The sequence below is a fragment of the Crotalus tigris genome, unplaced genomic scaffold (genome assembly GCF_016545835.1).
Source record: "Crotalus tigris isolate CLP2741 ecotype Arizona unplaced genomic scaffold, ASM1654583v1 scf7180000024297.1652928, whole genome shotgun sequence".
Taxonomy (NCBI): domain Eukaryota; kingdom Metazoa; phylum Chordata; class Lepidosauria; order Squamata; family Viperidae; genus Crotalus; species Crotalus tigris.
The window spans coordinates 624,524-649,447 of NW_024100470.1; the positions used below are offsets into that span (position 1 = coordinate 624,524).

Here is a 24,924-nt window from a genome sequence, read left to right on the forward strand (position 1 = left end):
CAAAGAAAAGATGCAGAGCAGTTATTTAGGTGGTTAAATGAAATTCTCAGTGCAATTGGTTTGTATATCATATTGATGCGACGATGGAGGGAAGAATGCAGAATCTCAGTTTGGCTTTATTCAAAGGATCCGGTGATAAAATCAGTTTCATTTTTTGATCAGTTGGTTCTTCTTGTTCAGATCAGGTCTCAGAATAATGATATAGCATTTTGGGGAAAAGATGCAACCCAGTAATCCAACTGCTGAAGCCAAAATGGAGAAGATCTCTACAGCCACCATATATTTCCCCTTGGTGCTCAGATAAGTTGGAACAAATGACACCCAAACACTGCAGAAGACCAACATGCTGAAAGTGATAAACTTGGCTTCATTAAAGCTGTCAGGTAGATTCCTAGCTAGGAAAGCCACTGTGAAGCTGACAGCAGTCAAAAACCCCAAAAAGGAAAGGACTGTATAAAACATGGTGGTTGAACCTTCATTACATTGCAGGACAATTTCCTCAGCCATGGAATGCATGTCAGAATCTGGGAAGGGAGGAGAAATTGTCAGCCACACTATACAGATGTTAAATTGAGCCAGGAAGCAAGTTAAGATAATAGTAGTGGCCATCTTTTTTCCAACCCATTTCCTAATTTTGGAGCCAGGCTTAGTGGCCATGAAAGCAAGGACCACTATAATTGTTTTCCCCAATATGCAAGAAAGAGCTACCGAGAAGATAATGCCAAAAGCAGTTTGTCGCAAGAGACATTTGACTTGGTCAGGTTGCCCAATGAAGAGCAAAGTGCAAAGGAAAGAGAGGAGGAGAGCAATGAGAAGGCTGTAGGTGAGGTTCCTGTTATTAGCTTTAACTATAGGTGTGTCCTGATATTTAATGAAGATCCACAGCACCACAGCTGAAATAACAGAAAAGGAGACTGCAATTACTGCCAAAGAAATCCCCAAAGTTTCTTGATAAGTTAAAAAAACTATACTTTTTGGAAGGCAACCATCCTTATCCTTGTTTGGATATTGATCCTCTGGACATGGGAAACAGTCTTCTAAGTCTGAAAAAGAGACGTTCATGAAAACATTATTGTTTTGCATCTTCATTTCATTTTCAGCATGTCCTTATTTTACAGCGTTCTGCAGTTTTACTGAGCTCCTAGTTTGATTATGGAATCCCTTTATGTGGTGCTGCCCTTAAAGACCATTTAAAAACCAATCCTGGTCTGCACTTAACTAACTCAGTTGTACTACTCCTGCTATACTTGCTCCTAGTGGATTACCATAAAAATTCAAGTTGCTGGTTATCATCGTTCAATCCTTGAATGTCACTGGCCCAAGTTATAGGAGTGACCACCTCTTTTAAATGGTATCTGTCTTTCTCAATAAGTCCAATAGGTGGGCATGCTCCAGATCTTTTGTGTTTAATGTTGTGATGTGGAAGTTCAGAACTGAATGTGGTCTGTACCATCCAGCCTTTTCCAATACTCTTCATCCTGAATTATGTGGCATCCCTAAACTTTTATTCTTGTAGCAGACTGAAAAATTTTGTTGTTCCCCAAAATTGTTGGAGTAGGTTGGGTGTTGACTCAGGATGGTGATTGGTCTGGCAGCTGGTAGAAAGGGTGAGTTTTTAAATTGTTATTTTTGTTTTTAAATATTGTGGGAAGCCTCTTAGTCTTATTATATGAGATAGACAGCCTTATAAATTCCAGAATCATTCCATCAATCAATCAATCAATCAATCAATCACTCTACTTTTTTTCTTTTTTTCAGTGCCTAAGCTAGAGTGGATTCTATATGTTAAATGTTAAATTTATTTGGTATTTGGACTCCTTTTTCTCTTTTTTAGGTACACCATTTTTTTGTATTTTTGTTAGTACTGGATGTTTTGTTTTGTTTTGTTCTACTTTGTTTTTTTTCTGTTTTGTATTTTACTTTTCATTGTAAAACAAAATAAATATTAAAAAAATAAAAAAAAAATTAATTTGGGTAGAAATGGAGGTTAAAAAAAGAGAAAAGCATGGAAAAAATTACCAGTGCAAACGCACTCTGACTTCCAAAAAGTAACAACAAAGATTTCTGAACAAAAAAAAAAACCTGCTTATAATCTTTCAATATGAGCCGAGGTTGCGCAGCAGTTAGAGTGCAGTACTGCAGGCCACTTTAGCTGACTGTGTTCAGCAGGTCAGCGGTTCAAATCTCACCAGCTCAAGGTTGACTCAGCCTTCCATCCTTCCGAGGTAGGTAAAATGAGGACCCAGATTGTTGGGGGCAATGTAAATATATATATACATTGCTTACTGGTGTACACCACTTAGAGAGTGCTTGCGCTTAAAGCGGTATATAAGTCTCATAAATAAATAAATAAATAAATGATGTGAACTTCAAAATTTTCAATCACCATAATATTAATTAAATATTCAGCCCTAGTTTATATTTATTATATCATTCATACATTTAATATATTCCTTTGCTTACCCAATCGATCAGCTATCTTCCCTTCTGGACAAAGTTTACAGTCATAGCAGCAGGATAATTTTCCTTCCAATTTTATCTTGCTATGGCCAAGAGAACACATCTTATTACAGATGGAAAGTGGTAATGTCTATTCAGAAATAAAATGAGAATTCACGGATAGAATTTATTTTTGGGGGGGAGGGGGTTCTTTTCATGAATTGTACACACATTAACTTTTTGTATGTAATCCAAATAGTGGGATTGCATTTTCCAGTTTTCTTCCTGATGTAAACTCCCCATTGTATCTTCAACTGCTTCTTATTTCATACATATTACATTAATCAATGGATCTTTCCTTTGGAGCAATATTCCTGAAGTTGATGTAGGAAAATCTGTAACTCAGGATCTCTCAGAGTATGCTCTGCTTGAGGTCCCATTTTGTTTGGGCCATGTAAAATCAAATCAAATCAATTCATATGAAAAGGTTAAATACTTTAACACAGCAAAAATATAGGGCCACTTTATATGCAAGAGTGGGGTTACCATCCCATACAAAATAATAAACATAATATGTACAATTCTGCCTTAAATGTAGAAACAGATAAGGAAGATTTTTTTCATAATATTTGGAATGCTGCTGCCTTATGATTGGATAATTAGATGATTAGATAGATAGATAGATAGATAGATAGATAGATAGATAATCATCTTGAGAAAAAAATCTTTCTTTTAGCATATTATATTAGAATATATTTTGATTTATATTCTATATATTTGATGTAATTTTATATATTTATACATACTGTATATTTATAGTTCTATTTTAATGTTGTAAACTAAAGAGCCCTGGTGGTGCAGTGGTTAGAATGAAGTACAGCATGCTGCCAGCTGCCAGAAGTTTAGCAGTTCGAGTCTCAGCAAATCAAGGTTAACAAAGCCTTCCATCCTTCTGAAGTCACTAACATGAGGACCCAGATTGTTGGTAACAAAATGCTGACTCTATAAACTGCTAAGGAAGGCCTATAAAGCAATGTGAAATGGTATATAAGTGCTAGTGCAAAGTGCTGACCCAAGTTCCCTTATGGCGACATGGATGGCAAACAAATGTAATAAGTAAAATAAAATGAAGATCAATAAATACATATTTGAAATATATTTCAAAAACATAGTTTCTCCAGACTGTTTTAATGATTTAAAGAAACCCATTTAAATTCTCTATACAGTGATATTATTTTACCTGGATTAGCATAATTAGCTGGATAGCAAGATGGACAGATAAAGTTTTCAGTAAATGTTTCCTATTTCATCTTTTTTCTTGGGGGGGGGTGACATTTTATTAAAAGTATTAAGTTTTCAAAGGAATATAGAAAATAACAAACTAATGCAGAATAAAAAGAACAGAGAAAAAATGAAAGAGGGAACAATTTGATAAAAATAGAAAGAAACTGCTCCTAATTTATTTTTCAGCAATACAAGAATTATTACAAAGTTATATCTCACTCTAGGTTTATCCATATTTCCAATCATTGAAACTACAGCCCGTAACTGCATTTTTTTTCTTTCATGGAAAAATATATCAGAGGTCTCTGGTCAGTTGTAACTGTAGATATTGTATTTTCTCTAATCAAAGCATTTAATTTAATCATCTCTGAATGTTCCAACCTCTTCACCAACCAGAAGAGTTTATTAAAAAGTTATATATTTTGGATATAGAAATCTTAAGCCATCTCTTTGATCCCAGTAAAGGAGAATATTCATAGCTCTGGATTGAATTGAATGGTCCTGGTGTTCTCTGAACTTTGTAGCACAATGATAATATTTCCTAGTTCGGGTAATAAAATGTCTACAAGAAAAAAACTGAACTCAAGAAGCACCATGAATGACCCTCCCCCCAGAGAGGGACTTCTTGATTTTAGTAGTTTGTGTTCATGTCACATTAAAAAAAAAAAAAAAACCCACTCACTGCATTGGGCCATCCAAAGGGCCTGCAGACGTCATTCTGAGAACTGGCTTGGAACGTCAAAATGGATGTATTCTGTGGGTGGTTAATGAATTAAGATAAGATCCCACCTCCTCCCCATGTGACACCTGCTCCCTTCCTCCTCATCCTTACAATTTGAAATCAATTTATTGTCAATATGTATTGTTCTAAGGTTTCGTCTTGTTTTTATTATTACAAGCCATCTAAAGATAAGCAGTATATAGGTTTAATAAATAAATAATAATACACATAGTATTATTGACTTACAGACACAACTGAGCCCAAACTTTCTGTTGCTAAGTGAAATAGTTGAGCTTTGTTCCATTTTATGACTTTTCTCACTACAGTTGTTTTGTGAATCACTGCAGTTGTTGAGTGAATATGGTTTTCCCATGACTCACAAAAGGTGCCCACATGACTCTGGGACACTGCACCTGTCATAAATACGTCAGTTGTGAGGCATCTGAATTTTGATCGCATAGTCATGGGGATGCTGCAACGGTTGTAAGTGGAAAAATGGCCATACCTCATTTTTTTCCCCAATGTCGTACCTGTGAGTAAATGAACTGTTGTAAGTCAAGGACTACCTGTGATCAATGGCATATGGATTGCTGAAAGTTTGCTTACCCTTAGTGTTGCTCTACTTGGGGTTATTTAAACTTTTACTTCAATGGATCAGTGGCTAATAATTTCAGGAACAGGGAAAACTGAGACAAACCTGGTTAAATATGAGAGGCCAAACAGCTTCTTTTTCAGATATGGTGAGGAACTTGTCTGGGGAAGCCATGGGGTCGACCTTTCCAAGCTGGACCTTCAGAAAGGACTTGTTTGGAAACGTGACCCAATTGAAAATATCAAATCTAGTTTCTAGTTCCCCATTGAGGCCAAAGGAAACCTGTTCTCCAGCACTGTTGTTAAAGGAGACTTGTTGCAAAAAATGGTGCAGCTAAATGGAGAAGAGGGAAAAAAGACACAGAAAGTTATTGCGAAACTTTGAAGGAGATGGGACAATATCTACTTCTTTCTTTCAATTTGGTCTAGGCTTAACGAAAAGTAAGCTGCTCAAATCTGTTTCGGTCTACATCAATTTCTAACTAATAAAGAAATACATTTTTATCAAATGCATTTTCTAATCTCTGGTGAAAAACTGTCAGATGAGAATTCCAACACAAAATCAACAAAGGGAGCGATCTGAGGGATCACTTTGCTTTGATTAACCATTTCAGAAACTGTGAATTCAGCATTCTGCCATATAGTGAGAAAAACACAGTGGTGGCCTCGTGGTAAAGATTCTTGCCTCCCATTTGGAAGGTTAAGAGTTCAATTCTAGGCAGCAACAGAAGTTTCTCCATCAGGGTGCAAAGAGAAAATATTTGTTGCAAACTTGATGCAGTGTCAGGAAAGGCATCATGGCCAGTAAACTTTCAGCTCCTTTCAGTTGCCCTGACTCTATCCCAAATTCAGGGATTACAGGATCTTAAAATGGCACATAGTGTAGGCAGGGTAAAATTCTCTGAGATAGAAAATTCTAGAAGATAGCTTTTAATTCCTGTTACTTTTGTACAAAAATAAAATAAAATAAATTAAACTTGAATTTTTTTTCATGTGATTCATTGACAACTTTGCTGTTCAACTGAAATAATACTATTTATATTTTCACCGATTTCTTGTCATTTTTTTTATAATTATTATTATTGCCTTCGAATTTTAATATCTATGGAGATCATTATTCATCCATGTTGTGGTTGTCCAAAAAATACTTTTTCAAAAGAAAACTGGACTTTCTTTGTTTTTCTTTGAAGATGTTTTACTTCTCATCCAAGAAGCTTCCTCAGATTTGAACTAAAGCAGTATATCTTCAAGGAAAAACAAAGGAAGTCCAATTGCCTTTTGAAAATGTACTATGGGTAACTTTGAATTTTAGTAACTCCAAAATCCATTTGATGAGGAATAATAATGGTATTCAAGGAATTTTTGAGTTTTTATCTTTAAAATTGTTAATTATAATGCATTGAATAAGATCCCATACATACCATCCCAAATATAAAATGAAGTTTTTATGTCACAGATTTCTATGTGTCTAGATCTAAGCCTTATATTTCCATATATTAATTTTTATTTTCTTTCATATGAAAATATCAAGTATTTCCATATAGCTTTCAAAGCATTCTAACAGTTAAAACAACACAACAAAGTAAAACAAAAAACTGATCTCCTATGCTGGAACATGATGGTTTTCCCCAAATTTTCTATTAGCCAACATTACCTGCCAGGGTGATTGGAGGAAGAGCCTCCATCTCCTCTCATCCATTTTTCGACCCCTTTTATGTTTGGAAGACTGCAAGGCCTTTAGAGCATGTGCCACAGCATAGACTGCATTGTAGATGCTATAACTATGTCCACCTATGGTGGTCTCAAAGACAGCATTAGGAAGAGTCTCCAGCTTCTCTTCTCCAGTGCAGATCCTTTCAGCATTCCCATCTGTAATATCACTGGAGAATGAGCATTCAAATGCATCTTTCCAGAAATCCCTAACAAACCCATCTTCTTTTTCTAGGTTTGGGTTTCTCGTCTGCATAAATTGTTGAAAGTCGGTCAGCTCATTTGACTGAATTGCAAATGAAAGAGCACCATGGAGAAAATCAATGGGCAACTGTCTTTGCATCCGAATGGAGGTGAATTCCATCTGGGCTGTCATGATCCAAACTTTGGCCTTTCTCTCCTTTGGAATATCATCATAATTAAAAAAATAGATCATTAGTCTCAAAGGCACTATGCCTGTAATTTCAGCACTTAAGATGACTGCAATGACTGTACTCTCCATTATCACTCTGAATATTTTATCTGTATTTTCTACCAACTCACCAGCTTCATTACCATACATCATTTGGGGAAGACATACTATAAAGTCAAAGCAGATTCCTCTCTCTGAAAATATGGAAAATCTCTTTTGAATGAACCTGTCTCTATCTTCGTCATACATTGAAACTAACCCAACCCAGGTCCATCCAAAATGCAACAATAAGTGCAGTATTGCTTTGAATTGGTGAGAGTCATCTGGGAACATTGATTTGACAAATATTGCTGTTTCAGGATTCATCAGTGGAGCTGATCCATAAGTGATCTAAATGGAGAAAGTCAGAAGAACAAAGGAATAAAGGGTATCTTCCACATTGAAGAAAATAAAAATAAAAAGCAAACCATATCTGTTAATTTAATCCAATCTCTGTATTTAACTGGGATACAAAAGTAGGGGGCTTAAAATTAATTTTATGTGACATCTGTAGTTTTGCTCATCAGGTAAAAAGGGAAAGTCTTATGACTTACTCATAGTTTTGCTCAAATATTTCTTTTCAATGACCGAATTTTTGAATAGAATAAATAGCTGGTGAACATCTCATATTGAGATGTATCTCAATTTTGTATCTCACCTGGGGAAATTTGTAGTTGCACAGAATGATTGCCACGTTGACACAGGTGTTAATACGGGCTCCTCCAATGACTGCTACTGTGTTGGTCAGGTCACTGCATTTGTAGTTGGGTATAAATTTACTTTTTGTAGATAGAAATTCCATTGCCAAATGATAAGTTGTAATTTCCTCATGGTTGTCAGTAGCAATGTGAAAACCAAGGCTAACATTAGGTAACAGCCCATTTTCATTGATCTCCTTTACAGCAAATGCCAGAGCCAAAGTGTGCTGGTAATTATGAGTGATGAACCTTCAGGGCAAGTTATAAGCCATGTCAATACATTTCTGTTTCAGAATTGGACAGTTATTTTAATTGATACATATTTATTCACAAAGATATAAATTAGTGCTAATTGTTTGTTCTGGACACCTGGAATTTGGTCATTATCAAATAATAGGCCTAGATTGTATCAATCAGGAAGCACTACCTAGTTGTGGCTACTTAACATTGAGTTAAGGTATTTAGTCAGACCCCATTTGAAATACTGTATACAGTTTTGATGACCTAACTTAAAAAAAAGATATTGATAAGATTCAGCAAGTCCAGAAAAGGGCAACAAAAATGGTGTACGGTTTGAAGGACAAAACATATCAGGAAATATAAGCGGAACTGAATATATTCAGCCTAGAGGAAAGAAGGAAAGGAAGGACATGACTGAAATCTTTAACTATCTTCCAAGTGTGAATAAAGTTCTAGAAGGCAGTACTCTAAATATTAATTAAAACAGAAAGGCATGGGGGCCTAATATTCTGACAGAAGAGAAGTTCAAAACGTCTTGTTAGAAAGTATTAAGTTTACAGAAAGAGTAGTAGTACCTCAGAACCCACTTCCAGAGGAAGCTGTGAATCAATCATCAGTAACTCAGTTTAATCATGGTGGGGATAAACAGATGTTCATCATTAGAAAAAAAATCTGCTATTAATTTTCTATGTTTCTATCTGATTTCACTATTCTCTATATCTTATCTGTATTTTCTAAGGAAATCTTGAGGATCATGAAAATCACATACATTATGGTTAAATCTAATAATATTCATTTCAGTTTCAAGATCAATATTAGAAAATATTAAGCATTTGTGCGGTCTAGAATTAAAAAATGATTAAATATGGTCACTGGAACTAGTCAAAGAAATTGACAAGAAAACAATGTTTCAGCATAAAAGTGAAAGAAAATACAGCTTTTTAGTGGCAATGAGGGGAGAGAGAAGGTGTGGTGAGAGGACGAGGAGAAGTAGAAGGATACTTACAGGTATTGATCAAGGACATCAAAAAAAGGAGGGCTTTGAAAAGTGATCTCATTTGTAAGAAAGAGAACCTGATAAATAATAGCAGCAATGATTAAATCTCCAGACTCATAGTATTTATGGACAATTGGATGAGGACTACTAAGTTTGCACATGCAGGGAGGAGAAATGCTCATCACAGTTGGAAAAAAAAGTAAAACCAATATTCTGAATATAACCAATTTAATATAATATGGTAGACATCAAACAGTAGCTCCTATGTTACCATTCAACTGAAAAGCTGACCATTCCTTAATATTATATAACGTTAAGATAATGAATTTTATCTAGAAAATAAAGGGTCACAGATGAAATACAAGTCCTTCTTTCCTCCCCCTACATGCACTTCTGTTTTTCAAAGCAGATATTAATAGGATGCAATATTTTAATCCATGGTCATAGTTTTTAACATTGTCTGCTGGAATTCCCTTAAGATTTGTAGAAGAAGGGACAATAACTATCCTTAGATTGTAATGAGTACCATTCTTTGCAGCATTAGTTTGAAAAATATCAGAATGAAACATGTTTATCATATCTCAATAGACATTGCTGCACTGTGATGTACCTTTGTAAATAAGACATGAAGTAGAAAATAGGGGAGTAAGACTTCATATGCACAAAGGAAAATAAAACTCCACTAGTGGAAAAAAGAATGGAAATACATCTTAGAGGTCATTTGGCTCACCAATTTCGCTTAATACTTAATATTTTGTTCATTACATAATACTTTGCTTTTTTAAAGAAAATATTAAATTATTCTATTTTTAATGCTTAATTTAATTGATTAAATTGTAGAGTTCCCAGAACACCTCTCTGAGGGAGGTGGGAAGTGAAGAAGAGTGAAATACAAACAAACAAAGAAACAAACAAATAAATAAAGCAAAATCTACCTTGAATGCAATAATATTTATTCACGCTACAGAAGGACATCATCATTGAAGAATATAGAAATCGGGGTTGAACGTGTTCTAGTGGACTTATCCTTCCTCATCTTACAGATGGGGATTTTTGGAACATTCTTTCTGCTATCTCTGCTTCTCAAAATCCTGCAGCAGCCAGGAGAACATTTGTGGTACCACCCAAGGCATGCCAGCTATGACTACTCCAATAGCAGCTTGATGAGGCCATGTGTATATATTCTCTTATTTTAACTCATTCATCAGCATACTATTATTCTTGGTACACTGAAATATACATTGACACTTAAATGTGTGTGAACCCATCTTAATTTTCAATATTTCTGCATAAATCAATAAGTAAAGTATTATCTCTTCTCCACACAAATCCTAAAATACATAAAAAACACATTTGAACAAATGAGTCAAAAATGTTTTCTTGTTTATTTATTTACTGAGGAGGTCTGATCCATAGAGTGGCTGAGGGTCAGACATGACTGATGGCTGATTATGAAGATGATAGTGTATGAATAAACATAGATAAAGATGAACGCAACGAGAAATTGGATGTCTACAATTATTGCCTTAACCATCAAGCTAAAACTTATCACCCACCAAGCATTATCAATGCCCTCTTTATGCACTTATTTCAGTAGGGGAGAATTAGATGCCATCCAAGGTTCAGGAATAACAGTGACATCAAAAGTAAAGAAGTCACCAATGGTGGGACAGTAGTCTTCCTGAATAAGATACTTTCTCAGGGAGGCTGAGAAGAAGATCTCCAAGATCATTAACTTCAGATACCTCTCCCCAAGTTATAGAACAACAGATCTCCTAGGCTTTTATGACTAATGGAGAACAAGAACACTGATTCCCCTTGTTTCTGGCCTAGCACCTCCCCTGCTATAGCAAAGTGGCTTTCAGACTTTCCAAAATGTGGAAAGAGATGTTAATTTCAATTTTTCTGTACCTTAAAAACGATTAAGGGGAATATTGGAGACCTTGAAGTGGCAAATTAGGCACTCATGTTATCCCTTAGATTTTTTTATTAACAGTATCTTGAAACACCCAGAAAGTTGACAAATGTTTGGCTTCACATTTAACAGGGATGCCTTTAATGTAATGGGTGATATAAAGTAGGCATTTTCTTTCTTTTGGCAAGGATATTTTGAAGCTCATAGGCTTCAGATTATAAATCCATTAATTTTTACATTAATACACATTATATAAATAAAATGTTTTTAATATTTTCTTGGTTAGCTATCCCTTACTATTCTGATTACGGTTCGGAATAATTATTTAATATTTTAAAGAAAGGACGCCAAGCAGTTCTCTAGGTTGTTAAATAAATTTCTCAGTGAATTGGTTTGCATGTCATGTTGAAGTGACAATAAAAGGAAGAGTGCAGAATCTCAAGCTGGGGAAAAATATATATATATATATGGTAAAAGTATCCAATTTGGCTTTATTTAAAGGATTTTGTGATAAAATCGGTTTCATTTTTTCATTAATTGCTTCTTTTGGTTCAGATCAGGTCTCAGAATAATGATATAGCATTTGGGGGAAAAGATGCAACCCAGCAATCCAGCTGCTGAAGCCAAAATGGAGAAGATCTCTATAGCCACCATATATTTTCCCTTGGTGCTCAGATAAGTTGGAACAAATGACACCCAAACACTGCAAAAGACCAACATGCTGAAAGTGATAAACTTGGCTTCATTAAAGCTGTCAGGCAGATTCCTAGCTAGAAAAGCCACCGTGAAGCTGACAGCAATCAAGAACCCCAAAAAGGACAGGACTGTATAAAACATGGTGGTTGAACCTTCATTACATTGGAGGACAATTTCTTCAGCCATGGAGTGCATGTCAGAATCTGGGAAGGGAGGAAAAATTGCCAGCCACACTATACAGATGTTGAATTGAGTCAGGAAGCAAGATAGGACAATAGCAGTGGCCATCTTTTTCCCCACCCATTTCCTAATTTTGGAGCCAGGCTTGGTGGCCATGAAAGCAAGGACCACTATAATTGTTTTCCCCAATATGCAAGAAAGAGCTACTGAGAAGATAATGCCAAAAGCAGTTTGTCGCAAGAGACATTTGGCTTGGTCAGGTTGTCCAATGAAGAGCAAAGTGCAAAGGAAAGAGAGGAGGAGAGCAATGAGAAGGCTATAAGTGAGGTTCCTATTATTGGCTTTAATGATAGGTGTGTCCTGATATTTAATGAAGATCCACAATACCACAGCTGAGATGATTGAGAAGAAGACTGCAATCACTGCCAAAGAAATCCCCAATGGTTCTTGATAAGTTAAATAAACTATACGTTTTGGAAGGCAACTATCCTTATCCTTGTTTGGATATTGATCTTCTGGACATGGGAAACAGTCATCTAAGTCTGAAAAAGAGAACATTCATGAAAACATTATTGTTTTAAAGCATCTTCATTTCATTTTCAGTATGTCCTGATTTTACAACATTCTGCACTTTTATTGAGCTCCCAGTTTTTTTATGGGATCCTTTTATATGATACCCTTGAAGACATTTCAAAACCACAACTTGTCTGCACTTAATTCCTGCTATACTGTCCCTGCTATACTGGCTCCTAACGGTTTACCATACAAAATTCAAGTTTCTGGTTATTGTTAAATCCCTGATCATTCATTAAATCCCTGGATGTTACTGAGCCAAATTATAGGTGAGATCACCTCTCTTCAATGGTAATTGTTTTTTTCAATAAGTCTAATAGATGTGCATGCTCCAGATCTTTTCTGTTAAATATTGTTGGCTTGGAGTTCAGATTTGTATCTGGTCTGTACCATCCATCAACCTCAATTATGAGACATCCCTAAACTTTTATTCTTGTAGCAGGCTGGGAAATCTTGTGGTGCTCAAAAGTGTTGGACTAGGATGGGGTTGACACAGGAGGATGATTTGTCTGGCAACTGGTAGCAAGGGTGAGTTTTTTAATTACTATTTTGGTTTTATAAAGATTGTGGGAAGGCTCTTAGGCTTATTATATGAGATAGACAATATTATAAATTTCAGAATCAATCAATCAATCAATCAATCAATCAATCAATCACTTTACTGGGTTTTTTTTTCCAGTGCCCAGCTGGAGTGGATTCTCAATATTAAATGTTAAATTTATTTGGTATTTGGACCACCTTTTTCTTTCTTTTTTTTGTACTGCTTTTTTTTCTGTTTTGTATTTTACCTTTCATGATAAAACAAATATATATATAAAATATAAAACAAATTAATAAATCAATAATTTGGATAACATAGGACGTGAAAACAAGTAAAAACCGTAGAAAAAGTTACCAATGCAAAATCACTTTTACTTCCAAAAAATAAGGACAAAGCTTTTTGGGAAAAAAAAAACTTTATAATTTTTCAAGGAAATATAAGAATAGATAATTTAAATCTGACGAATTTACTGATACTGCAAGTTAGAATGAACTAATTGGTTTTATCACCAAGGAGTATGAAAAAAAATCCAAAATATTTCACTGCTTCACATCAATATGATATGAAGCTCAAGATTATCAATCACCATAATATTTATTAAAAATTCAGCCCCCATTTATATTTATTATATCATGGATACATTTAATATATTCCTTTGCTTACCCAATTGGTCAGCTATCTTTCCTTCTGGACATGGCTTACAGTCATAGCAGCAGGATAATTTTCCTTCCACTTTTATCTTGCTATGGCCAAGAGGACACATCTTATTACAGATGGAAAGAGGTATTGTCTGTTCAGAAATAAAATCACACATATAATTTATTTTGGGAGAATTGTTCTCTTCATCAATTGTACACACCCAAACTCTTCATATCTAATTCAAAAATTGGTACTGAATTTTCCACTTTTCTTCCTGATTCCTGAGGATTGTATCCTCAACTGCTTCTTATTTCATACCTATTACATTAATCAATTAATCATTCCCTGTATTGTAAAATCAGTTTGAGGCAATGTAGCAAAAGCTGATGTGAGAAAATCTTTAAATCTCAATCCCTCAGAGTATGCTCTGCTTGAGGTCTCATTTTTTGGTTCGTGTCAAATCAAATCAAATATCCTTATTATGGATTTTCACCAGATTTTACAATAAAAAGAGTACCGTATATGCTGGCATATTAGGTGACCCGGCGTATAAGACGACCCCCATCTTTATCACCGAGTTGCCTTCCTAGAACGTTGTCTTATACACCGGAAACTACCAGTATTTCCAGCGTATAAGATGACTCGGCGTATAAGACGACCCCCATCTTTGGCGCTAAGTTTAGTGCTTCCTGAAGTCGTCTTATACGCTGGCATATACGGTACTATAAAAAGGATAACTACTTTAACACAGAAAAAAATATAGGACCACCTAACATGCAAGTGTCGGGTTACAATCCTGTACAAAATAATAAACATAACAAGTAAAATTCTGCCTTACAAATGTAGAAACACATAAGAAAGAATTTTTCCATCATATTCCTTTCCTCATTGATTAGTTTATAATTTGCAAGAGTGGTGAATATCTGTAACTTGAATGTAGGAAGAGTGAAGGTTTGTTTCATTACCAGGCTAGATAACACCTTCAGCAGAGTTTAGAATTTTATTTTATTTTTTTTTTAAAAAAGAAAACGTGCATTCTCATATATATTTTATTACTTTTTATAGGATTAGGAATAAGGTGAGATCGGGATTGGGATTGGGATTAGGGTTAGGGTTAGGTTTTTTTAAAATAACATTCTCAATATTTAGCAAACAGCATAATGTCTGGATTCATGTATTTTTTAAAAAAGCAATGAGTAGCAGTTAATTATCATAAACAATATGTTAATTAATCACTCAATGGTCTTCTTCTTGCTAATATATATTCAAAGTTACATATCACATTCCTTTCTCTCTAACTGGTTTTTCTAGCCATTGATAAAAAATTATCCCATGTTCTAAAACAGGGCTTTTCAACCAGTAGTACGGGTACCACCTGTGGTACATTGGCACCTGGCAGGTGGTACGCGAGCATCCTAGAAAAGTGGTAGCGGGGGAGGGGAATGAGCTGAACCAGTGGCAGCACCGCACAAGCCTGAGCAAAAGATGTCTGGAGCTGCAGGGCTGTCAGGGCTCAGCGGAAGTGCCAGAATCAGCACCAGGCTCCAGCTGGAGCTCAGCGCTGATCCTGGTGCTTCTGCTGAGCCCTGAAGAAGCACCACTCAATTGGAAAGCAGCACTGATCCTGGCGCTTCTGCTGAGCCCAGAAGATGCACTAATCAGCTGGAATGTTGCAGCATCTCCAGGGCTTGTGGTTACATTCAGATGCTTGGCAACTGATTCATATTTATGATGGTCACAGTGACCCAGGGTCATGTGAAGTGCCCAAAACCTGCTGCAACCACCCAGCAGATGGGGGGAATAAAAACCAACCACCCCCGACCCGACCCCCGCTGTCAGTCCTGAACAGAAATGCTCACAATAATGAAAACCTCAGATAGGTGGGCGGGCAGGCAGGTGTCTTGCTCAGCTGTGGCTTTGAGAACACTTTTTTCAATTCCATTGTAACTTCAAACAGTCACTAAATGAACTGTTGTAAGTTGAGGACTACCTGTACTTTATCACTTTTTTCCTTTTTTTTTTTTTTTTTGGTCATCAAGTTTTTGATACCTTGCTAGGCGATTGGTGGTACTCGGATGTTGCCATATCCTAAAAATGTTACAATGGGTAAAAAGGTTGAAAAGCCCTGTTCTAAAATACACTAAGTCTTTTTTCTCTTTTATCTTTAAAGTCAATCTGTCCATTTCTGCACTCTGAAATTTTCTTAATTAATTCTTCTTCAGTTGGTAAATTTTCATTTTTCCAATGTTGGGCAAATACAATTCTTGTTGCAATTAGTACATGTAGAGTTAAATATATACTGTACAATCTTTCTCATAATTTGCTCCTATTATTCCTAACAAAAATAATTCTGGTTTAAAGTCTATTTGTTTTGTAGTCATTTTCTCCAACAATAAATATATTTTTAACCAAAATCTTTTTGCTTTAGGGCATGTCCACCAGATATGGTAATAAACATCTGGTCTTTGTTTGCATTTCCATCACTATTTTGAAGTATTTTTGCTAATCTCACTGCCATCTGTAAAACATTTTATATAAGTTTTCTTTATATGCTACTGCTTTAGTTAATTTAATATTTCTTTCCCATAACTTTTGCCAATCTTCTAATTCTATATTATATCCAAAGTTCTTTGCCTATATTATCATTGTTTCTTTTACTTGTTCTTCCTCCATCTTTAAGCTTAATAGATATTTATAGAGTTTCTTAATCAACTTTTCATCTGTTTTTAACAGTATATGGTCAAATTTTGTCTGTTCTTTATAAAATCCCATTGTTTTAACATCTTTTTCATATCTCGTTTGGATTTGCAAATGTGGCCACCATGATAGATCAATACCTTATTCTTGTAAATTTTATCTGTCTTTCAATTTTCTTTCATTGTCCAAGATATCTTTGTAGGTCACAACTTCGTTATAATTAATTAAATTTGGGTAAGCAAATATTTCCGTTGTTGAAAGCCATCCAGGTATCTTGATATAAATTTTTGCTTTTATTTTTTCCCATTCTAAAAGAAGTGCAATTCTTATAAAGTAGTTTTGAAAGTATCTATATATTTTATTCTTCCCATACCACAGAAAGACATGCCAACCAATTTTTAGGTCATGCTCCTCTAGATATAATAGTCTTTTGTCTTTAAGCATTATCCATTCTTTAAGCCATGTTAAAGTAGTTGCTTGGTAGTATAAGACCCAGTCCGGCAGTCCAAATATTCTACTTTCTTTCACTTCTTGTAGCATTTTCAGTCTAATTCTAGTTTTTTTTCCTTGCCAGATAAATTTCATTATTGTTATATTCAGTTCATAAAAAAGGCTTTTCCCAGTCTTATAGGGATTGTTTGAAATAGAAAGAGTATTTTTGGTAAGCTATTCATTTTCACTGTTGCTATTCTCCCCAGCATTGAAAGTTGTAAGTCTTTCCATTTTTCCAGATCCAATTTTATTTGTTTTAGCACTCTTATGTAATTATCTTCTTTTATTGTTACACATCTTGTTTTAGATAAATTTCCAAGTATTTAACTTTTTTTAACTATTTCAAGATTAGTTTTTCTTGCTAGTTGGTTTTTTTGTTTTTCTGTTAAATTTTTTATTAGCACTTTAGTCTTTTCTCTGTTTATTTTCAACCCTACTGCTTCTCCAAATTTTTCTATTTTCTCTATACGTTTAGTGCTTGTTTCAAGTGGATCTTCCAATATAAAAACCAAGTCATCTGCAAATGCTTGTAGTTTATATTTTTCACCTTTTATCTCCAGTTCTTTAATTTCTATATCTTGTCTGATGTTTCTAGTCAATACTTCCAGTGTTAGTATAAATAATAATGGAGACAGTGGGCATCCCTGTCTTGTGCCTTCTTTAATGTTAAAGTTTTCTGTAAAATCTCCATTTACAATTATTTTAGCTGTTTGTTTACAATATATTGTTTTAATTACATTGATAAAGTTTTCTCCAAAATCCATTTCCACTAGTTGCTGAAACATAAATTGCCAGTTTACATTGTCAAACGATTTTTGTGCATCAAGAAATATTAAAGTCATGAATTAATTTCATGGATGAATTTCATAATACTCTAACATGTCAAGAATCATTCTTAAATTATTTTTTATCTGTCTTTTAGGTAGAAAACCATTTTGATCTGTATGTATAAATTTGGTCAAAAGTTTCTTTAATCTTTCTGCTATTATTGAGGTGAAAATTTTATAATCTACATTTAATAACGATATTGGACTATAGTTTTTATTGGCATTAGATCAGAGTCTTCTTTGGGTATTGTTAATACTGGCTCAGTGTATTTGGTATTTTAGCTCCAAAAGTATTTCATATCACAGTTCTTTCAATATAGGACTTAGTATATCTTGTAATGATTTATAAAGCTCTGCAGGTAATCTATCTGGACCTAGAGTCTTACCATTTTTTGTGCCTTTTTTATAGCCTCTGTAATCTCCATCATTGACATTTTTCCATTTAATATATTTTGAATATTCTCTGAAATTTTTGGTAAGTTTGCTTTTTTTTAAAATACTGCTGTATTTTTTCTTTTGAAATTTCCTCTGCTTGTAAAGTATCTCATAATAGTCTTTGATATTTTTTTTAATTGTATCATTTTGAAACTGTAATTTACTTTTTGAGTCTTGCAGTTTATTTATCAGTTTTTTCTCTTTTTCTTTTTTCAATCTATGTGCTAATCATCTCCCCAGTTGGTTGGCATTTTCAAACAAAGTTCTGTTTAGCCCTTTTAATCTGTTGAGCCATTATTTCTGTCTCAGCTAAATTTCATTTGTGTTTTATTATCTCCATTTGTTGCATAAGTATTTTCTTTTGTGGGTCAATTTGTAATTCTGATTCTAACTTTCTGAATTCTTCCTTCAACTTTAACTGTTGTTGTTTCTTTTCTTTATTCTTTTCGGCTATAGCCAACCCTCTGAAATATGCTTTAGCCGTATCCCACACATTTTGAAGCGATGTCTTTTCTTTCTTATTTATTTTGAAGAAAAAATCCATTTCCTTTGTCACTAGTTGTATAAATTCTTTTTCTTTCAATGCAGATTTGTTCAAGAACCATCTTAATTTTTTTCTTGGTTCCTCTCCAAGTCATCTTTGTTGGGTTGTGATCTGCCCAAACATTAGTTTCTATCTCAATTTTTTGTATCATCATATTAAGTTCCAAGAATGTCCATATGATATCAATTCTAGACCATGATTTATGTCTATTTGAATAAATGTATATTGTAATTTCTTTGGATTTTTTTTCTCTCCATATATTTTGGATACAGAGTTTTTTTACCATTTTTAAAAACACTTTAAGTAATATATTTCCTCTTTCCTCCCTTGTTTAGCACTTTTATAGTCCAAAGTTCCATCTGTTATTGCATTGAAGTCTCCCATTCTACAAAGATTTTGATAGTTTAAATCTAATATTTTAATGTAATTTTTGGTAAAATTGTTCTTGTTTATCATTTGGTACATATATTGCTACCATCAGTATCTGTTTTTGATCCATCTTTATTTCCACCATTAATATTCTCCCCTCTTCATCTGCGGAAATTCGTTTAGAATTCATCCTTTCTTTAATGTATAAAGCTATTCCTCTTTTCTTTTGAAGTGCTAATGCAAAGTGAAGTTTACCAATTTTTGGTTGTTCTAACAACTTATAGTGTTGTCTCTTAATATGTGTTTCTTGGAGGGAAATTATATCCATTTTTAATTTTTGTAGACTGTAATTTTTTTTTTGCTTTTTGAGGGAGAATTAAAAAGTCTCTTTAAAGTTTACTTACTGCAGAATGTGGATTCTTCCAATTCTGCTGCATCAAGCAAAACAATCTGGCAGTGAAAAGCTTTGGAGAGCTGAGAACCCCCCCCCCCCAATCTCACATAAGGAGTCTTCTCTTCTATCTCCTTGGCTTTTTGCCCCCAGACAGCCTGGCAGCGAACAGCCAAAGGGAGTGGAGAGAAAAAAAAAACCATGATCCCATGTAAGGGGCAGGATTTTCTCTGCCATATTTTTAAAACTCTCTTTAAAATTTACTGCAGAATGTGTATCCTTCCCATTCTGCCGCATCAAGCAAAACAGTCTGGCAGTGAACATCCAGTGGAGAAAAAAAATGCAGTGAGAATGAGAAACGCCCTACTGCCAGCCACTACTTTCCCCCTCCCCACCCCAATGGAGCGCTCCACTGCCACCACCGCTCTGACCCAACCCTCACACGGAGCATCCTGCTCCCAGGACACTGACTCAACCCTCGCAGAGCACCCTTCTCCCACCACACCAACCCAACCCTCGCATGGAGCCTTCTGCTCCCGCCGCCACAACCCAACCCTCACACAGCGTCCTTTCATACTCTGTTTGCAGGGTCCTGTCCACCGTCTCTTTCGATTTCCCTTCTTGCTGCCAGATATTTTCCATCCATTCCTATGAGTCAGAGCTTTGGATGGATATCGTCCACCTGTGCCCACCAGGCCTGCCCACCAGGCTTGCCACCCCACACTGACCATGATTGCTGGCCAGCGCTGCCTCTCCTGTGACCTCCCCTGCGGCTGGGACACAGCCAAGTTTGTCACTGCTGAGACCATCCTGTCCTCAGCCAGTGCCAGGAAGGAGAAGACTCACTGGAGGACGGTGGCTGGAGGTGCCGCTGGAGTATCAAGCACAGCAGGGTGAATCGCAAGTACATGACCAGCACGATGGGGTCAGACTCCTACAGGTTGCCCACCAAGTGCAGCTGCAGCTTATCATGGAGGGATGAGCTCCTCCTCCTCCTCCTCCTCCTCCTCCTCCTCCTCCTCCTCCTCCTCCAAAAAGCTCTGCCCTACTTGCCTATAAATGAGGCATGTCTGCACTGCTGTGTGGGGGGAGATGTGCTGCTGTTGCACCTCACCAACAGCAGTTCCAGGTTTTCTGGCCTTAAGCCAGTGTTGGCGAACTTGTAGAGACCACGTGTGCTGGAGCGATGGTGCGTGCCCATAGAGAGGGCTCCGGTGGCACACGCGCCATTGGTTTGCCACCACTGCACTAGGGACTGCTCAGGCCACCTTTCTATCCAACCTACTATCTTGCAAATCTCTCATATGTATTCCAATGCACGTTTACCGACTTGAATTATCTTGGGAATTTGTTTCTCCATTTTGAGGGCTATGGATGGGCCCTCGAACTTGGCTCTTAATACAAGGAGTAAGGGATGGAGATCCCCCAGTTCAGGCGCTTGCTCTTTGTACCGATTGTTTAGCCACTCAGACTCTTCCCCTTCCATATTGGCCACAAACATGTCTACCGTAGCAGGTAGATTTGGGTAGAAATTGGCATTGTGATTCCTGTGGGAATGTACTTGACTAAGGAAGAAAATCAACTTCTCTGGATTGCCATCAAAAGTCACTCTAAGGGGCGGTGCCATCATGGGCTGCTGCCTCCACATTGCGATTGCATTCCCAGTGGTTGTTGGCCTCCCAATGGCTGCTGACCTTCCAACAGTGGCTGTGTCATCCCTAATTGCTGCAGACATTCAGGAGCTGTTGCCACCCACATTGCTGCTGCACTCCCAATGGCTGCTGACATCCTGGCAGCAGCAGTTGCTGCAGGCCCCCCAGTGGTTTTTGTACATTCAGGGACTGCTGCCAACTCCACTGCTGCTGCACTCCCACCGGCTGCTGACCTCACAGTGGTGGTGGCTGTGGCATCCCCAATTGCGACAGGGCCCCCAATAGTTGCGCCACCCCAACCTTTTGCTGCCCAGCCAACAGGTCATGCAGCTGTTGTACTAAACCTTGTTGAATACTCACATCTGGGTCTCCTCCCTGCTTAGGCCTTAAGCTTGGGTGGCATTGATGGTGATACACAGGACTGTGTGACTGATAGTAGCGATGGCTAGGGTTCTCATGATACTGGTGACGATCTGGACTTTGGCTGCCCCGGTGTTGGCTTGGGCTTTGGTAGTGGGGCCATCCATCAGGGCTGTCATTGTAATTCTGCCACCTAGAACCATCATGGTGGTGGTGCCTGATGAGGAATCATGACAACCGATGCCAACAAGGGATGGCTGGGGCTCTGCATCGTGATTGGCGCTCGAGAGCCTTGGAAGAGTGGCAACAACTCGGACTGCCATGTTTTGAGCAGCGGCTGGGACTCTCCTTTCTTGCAGCGCTGAAAATCTATGCTGGTAGCTTTGAGGCTGGAGAAATCACCTGCGCTCTATCAGTGGAGCTGGGGTTTCTCGTAGGCACAGAGTGGTGTTGGACCCACTGATCATCATGTTCACTGGCATGCGAAGAGTGAGAAAGTTGTTCCTGCTTCTCACCTCCAGCCCTTCGAATCTCTCCACCAACATCTCCACCAACAATTGGCTATGGATTTTGGACAGGTACTTCCATTCTCCAGAGTCCTCATTGGCCGTCAATCTTTTGGCTCCCCTACGGTCCAGGGAGCATGATCCTGGAGAGGCTGCTGCCTGCAAGTTGGCTTCAGATGCTTTTAAAGAATTTGCCTTTGGCACGGTTGCCTCAAGGTGCTTGGAGTCTCCACTGGGCAGGGTCCATTCTGATGACCAGATCACATCTCGCATCTTTGGTCTTTCCCCTGCTTTAAGGCATCAAATGTTTCTTTGCTGGTGTGCTGGCTTGTGCTCCGTACACTGAGGCAGCAGCCATGGCTGGAGTGCTGGTTACAGGTGCTTCTTCCTTCTCCATGCTGAGATCTTCCCCGAGTCTTTGTCATCCTATCCCCCAACTTAGGGAAGGTGAATGGAGCTCAGGACCCCAAGGTAGTTAAAGTAGAAAGGTGAGTTTTTGGGTTAATGTCATGATTCTGATAGATAAAACCCATCAAAAGAACTTCAAGGCAAAAATTCTTCCTTAAAGAACATTTTATTCAGGAAACAAAGTATTGGTTCTACATAGTTGAATCCCTTCCCCTAGATACAAAGTAACAAAGTGCAATTCCCACCCACAATAAGCTGTCATAAATCCAAAAATGCGGGCTTTCTCCCCAGCTCCTCAGCCCGCCAAAACATTAACAGCTCATCCTTGAGTTCCAACAAAGAAGTGTTACTATTATGGCTAGCTGAGCTCGAGCTTTCATCCTAACCCCCCCTTCTGCACCTGATTTCTAAATACCAGAAAAAGCATATTAAAAGAAAAGAGAAAATGGCTGCATTTTCATCAGTTGTCAGAGCAGGAACATCCAATGTTTACAGTGTTGACATCCAGTTGGCTATAACTATAGATATAACTGTATTTTCTATGATCAAAGAATTTAATTTAACCATCTCTGGAAGTCCCAACTTCTTCAGCAATCAGAAAAGGTTATTAAAAAGTTAATTCTAAAGTGTTGAAGTCATAAAATTTATACATGCCTTTTAAAAAAATCCATTCTACTTCAATGAATGTTTATTTATCTTAAAGTAAACAGATCTCTAACTATTTTCCAAATGCAATTAGAAATAAATCATGTGTACTAAGATAGCTTAGCATTGGAATGAAATTATATATTTATATATATAAATCCTAAGCCACCTCTTTGATCCAAGTAAAGAGGAATATTTATAGCTCTGGGTGGAAATGAAGATCCTTGGTGCTCTTTGAGTTTGGTATCACAATGACGATTAGAATAGAATAGAATAGAGTAGAGTAGAATAGAATAGAATAGAATAGAATAGAATAGAATAGAATAGAATAGAATAGAATAGAATAGAATAGAATAGAATAGAATTCTTTATTGGCCAAGTGGACACACAAGGAATTTGTCTCATCTTAAACTCATAAAATACAACACTTCATGATAAATCATAAGGTAAATGGTAAATAAATGATGTTACTTAGTTTGGGTAATGAAATGTCTACATGAAAACAACCAAATTCAAGAAGCAACAAGGACACCTCCCCCCCCCACACACATACACAAACACTTCTTTGAGTTTAGTAGCTTGTATTCATGTCATATTCAAAAGAAAAAAAATACCCACTCACTCCTTTGGGCATTTCAAAGGGCTTGAAGACCTTGTTTTTCCAACTGGTCTGGAGCTCCAATTGGATGTATTATTCTAGGGGTGGATAGTGGACTAATGGACTAAGATATGATCCTACCTCCTTCTCATGGACATCTAGCTTCGTTCCTTCTCTTGACAATTGTAAATCAATTTTAATGTCAATATTTAATGTTTTGATATATTAAGTTGTTTTTACAATTACAAACCACCTAGAGATGGAGAGCATATACGTTTAATAAATAAACGATAAGACAGGTAGTCTTTGATGTACAACTAAAATTGAGCCCAACGTTTCTGTTGCTGACAGAGATAAGTGAATATGCTCCATGACCAATGACCATTCTCACCACAGTTGTTGAGTGAATCACTAAAGTAAGTGAATCTGGCTTTCCAGTAACTCAAAAAGGTGGGACAGTGCAACTGTCATAAAGATGAGTCAGTTGCCAAGCATCTGAATTTTGATCACAGGACCATGGGGATGCTGCACTGGTTCTAAGTGTGAAAAATGGTCATACATCATTTTTTTCAGTGTCATTGTAACTTCAAACGATCACTAAATGAACTGTGTTAAGTTAAGCTAAGTCAAGCTATTTTTCAAAGCACCTGAAGGCAGGACAAGAAGCAACGGGTGGAAACTAATCAAGGAGAGAAGCAACCTAGAACTAAGGAGAAACTTCCTGACAGTGAGAACAATTAATCAGTGGAACAGCCTGCCTCCAGAAGCAGTAAATGCTCCAACATTGGAAGTTTTTAAGAAGAGACTGGACAGCCATTTGTCCGAAATGGTGTAGAGTTTCCTGCCCGAGCAGGGGGTTGGACTAGATGACCTCCAAGATCCCTTCCAACTTTACTACTACTACTATTATTATTATTATTATTATTATTATTATTATTATTATTATTATTATAAAGGACTATTTATAATGAATAACATACAGATTGCTAAACACTTGCTTACTCCAAGTATTCCTGTAATTGTGGTTGTTTAATCATTTACTTCAATGGATCAGTGACTGATAATTTCAGGAACAGGGAAAAATGAGACAAACCTGGTTAAATCTGAGAGGCCAAATGGCGTCTTTTTCAGAAATGGTCAGGAACTTGTCTGGGGGTTCTGTGGAGTCAATCTTTCCAATTTGGACTTTCATAAAGGACTTGTTTGGAAATGTGACCCAATTGAAAATATCAAATCCAGTTTCCAATTGCCCATTGGGACCAAAAGAAACCTGTTCTCCAGCACTGTTGTTAAAGGAGACTTGTTGCAAAAAATGGTGCAGCTAA

At 36.6% G+C, this 24,924-nt stretch overlaps 2 protein-coding genes across 2 annotated transcripts; both read right to left on the bottom strand.

Annotated features, from left to right (window-relative positions):
* Window positions 1-147: 147 nt before the first annotated feature.
* Window positions 148-9,292, bottom strand: LOC120299449 (vomeronasal type-2 receptor 26-like). Its single transcript, XM_039324303.1, has 6 exons — window positions 9,141-9,292; window positions 7,855-8,143; window positions 6,690-7,547; window positions 5,142-5,369; window positions 2,464-2,590; window positions 148-1,043 (listed from the first exon to the last, which is right to left on the bottom strand). Exons 1-6 carry the CDS (start codon window positions 9,290-9,292, stop codon window positions 148-150), a joined length of 2,550 nt encoding a protein of 849 aa, XP_039180237.1.
* Window positions 9,293-11,568: 2,276 nt separating this feature from the next.
* LOC120299450 (vomeronasal type-2 receptor 26-like) lies at window positions 11,569-21,078 on the bottom strand. Its single transcript, XM_039324304.1, has 3 exons — window positions 20,761-21,078; window positions 13,700-13,826; window positions 11,569-12,464 (listed from the first exon to the last, which is right to left on the bottom strand). The coding sequence occupies exons 1-3, from the start codon at window positions 21,076-21,078 to the stop codon at window positions 11,569-11,571; spliced, it is 1,341 nt and encodes a 446-aa protein (XP_039180238.1).
* Between the last annotated feature and the right edge of the window lie 3,846 nt (window positions 21,079-24,924).

Bases quoted from the DNA above. Each gene is read 5' to 3' on its own strand.
- LOC120299449 (XM_039324303.1), bottom strand. From the start codon at position 9,292: ATGTGCAAACTTAGTAGTCCTCATCCAATTGTCCATAAATACTATGAG. The intron at 7,548-7,854 runs GTGAGATACAAA...TTCTCCATTTAG, and splicing joins GCAACTACAAATTTCCCCAG to ATCACTTATGGATCAGCTCC. The intron at 1,044-2,463 runs GTAAGCAAAGGA...TCTCTTTTTCAG, and splicing joins GAAGATAGCTGATCGATTGG to ACTTAGAAGACTGTTTCCCA.
- LOC120299450 (XM_039324304.1), bottom strand. From the start codon at position 21,078: ATGTGGAGGCAGCAGCCCATGATGGCACCGCCCCTTAGAGTGACTTTT. The intron at 13,827-20,760 runs GTCGGTAAACGT...ATTTCTGAACAG, and splicing joins AAATTCCCAAGATAATTCAA to ACAATACCTCTTTCCATCTG. The intron at 12,465-13,699 runs GTAAGCAAAGGA...TCTCTTTTTCAG, and splicing joins AAAGATAGCTGACCAATTGG to ACTTAGATGACTGTTTCCCA.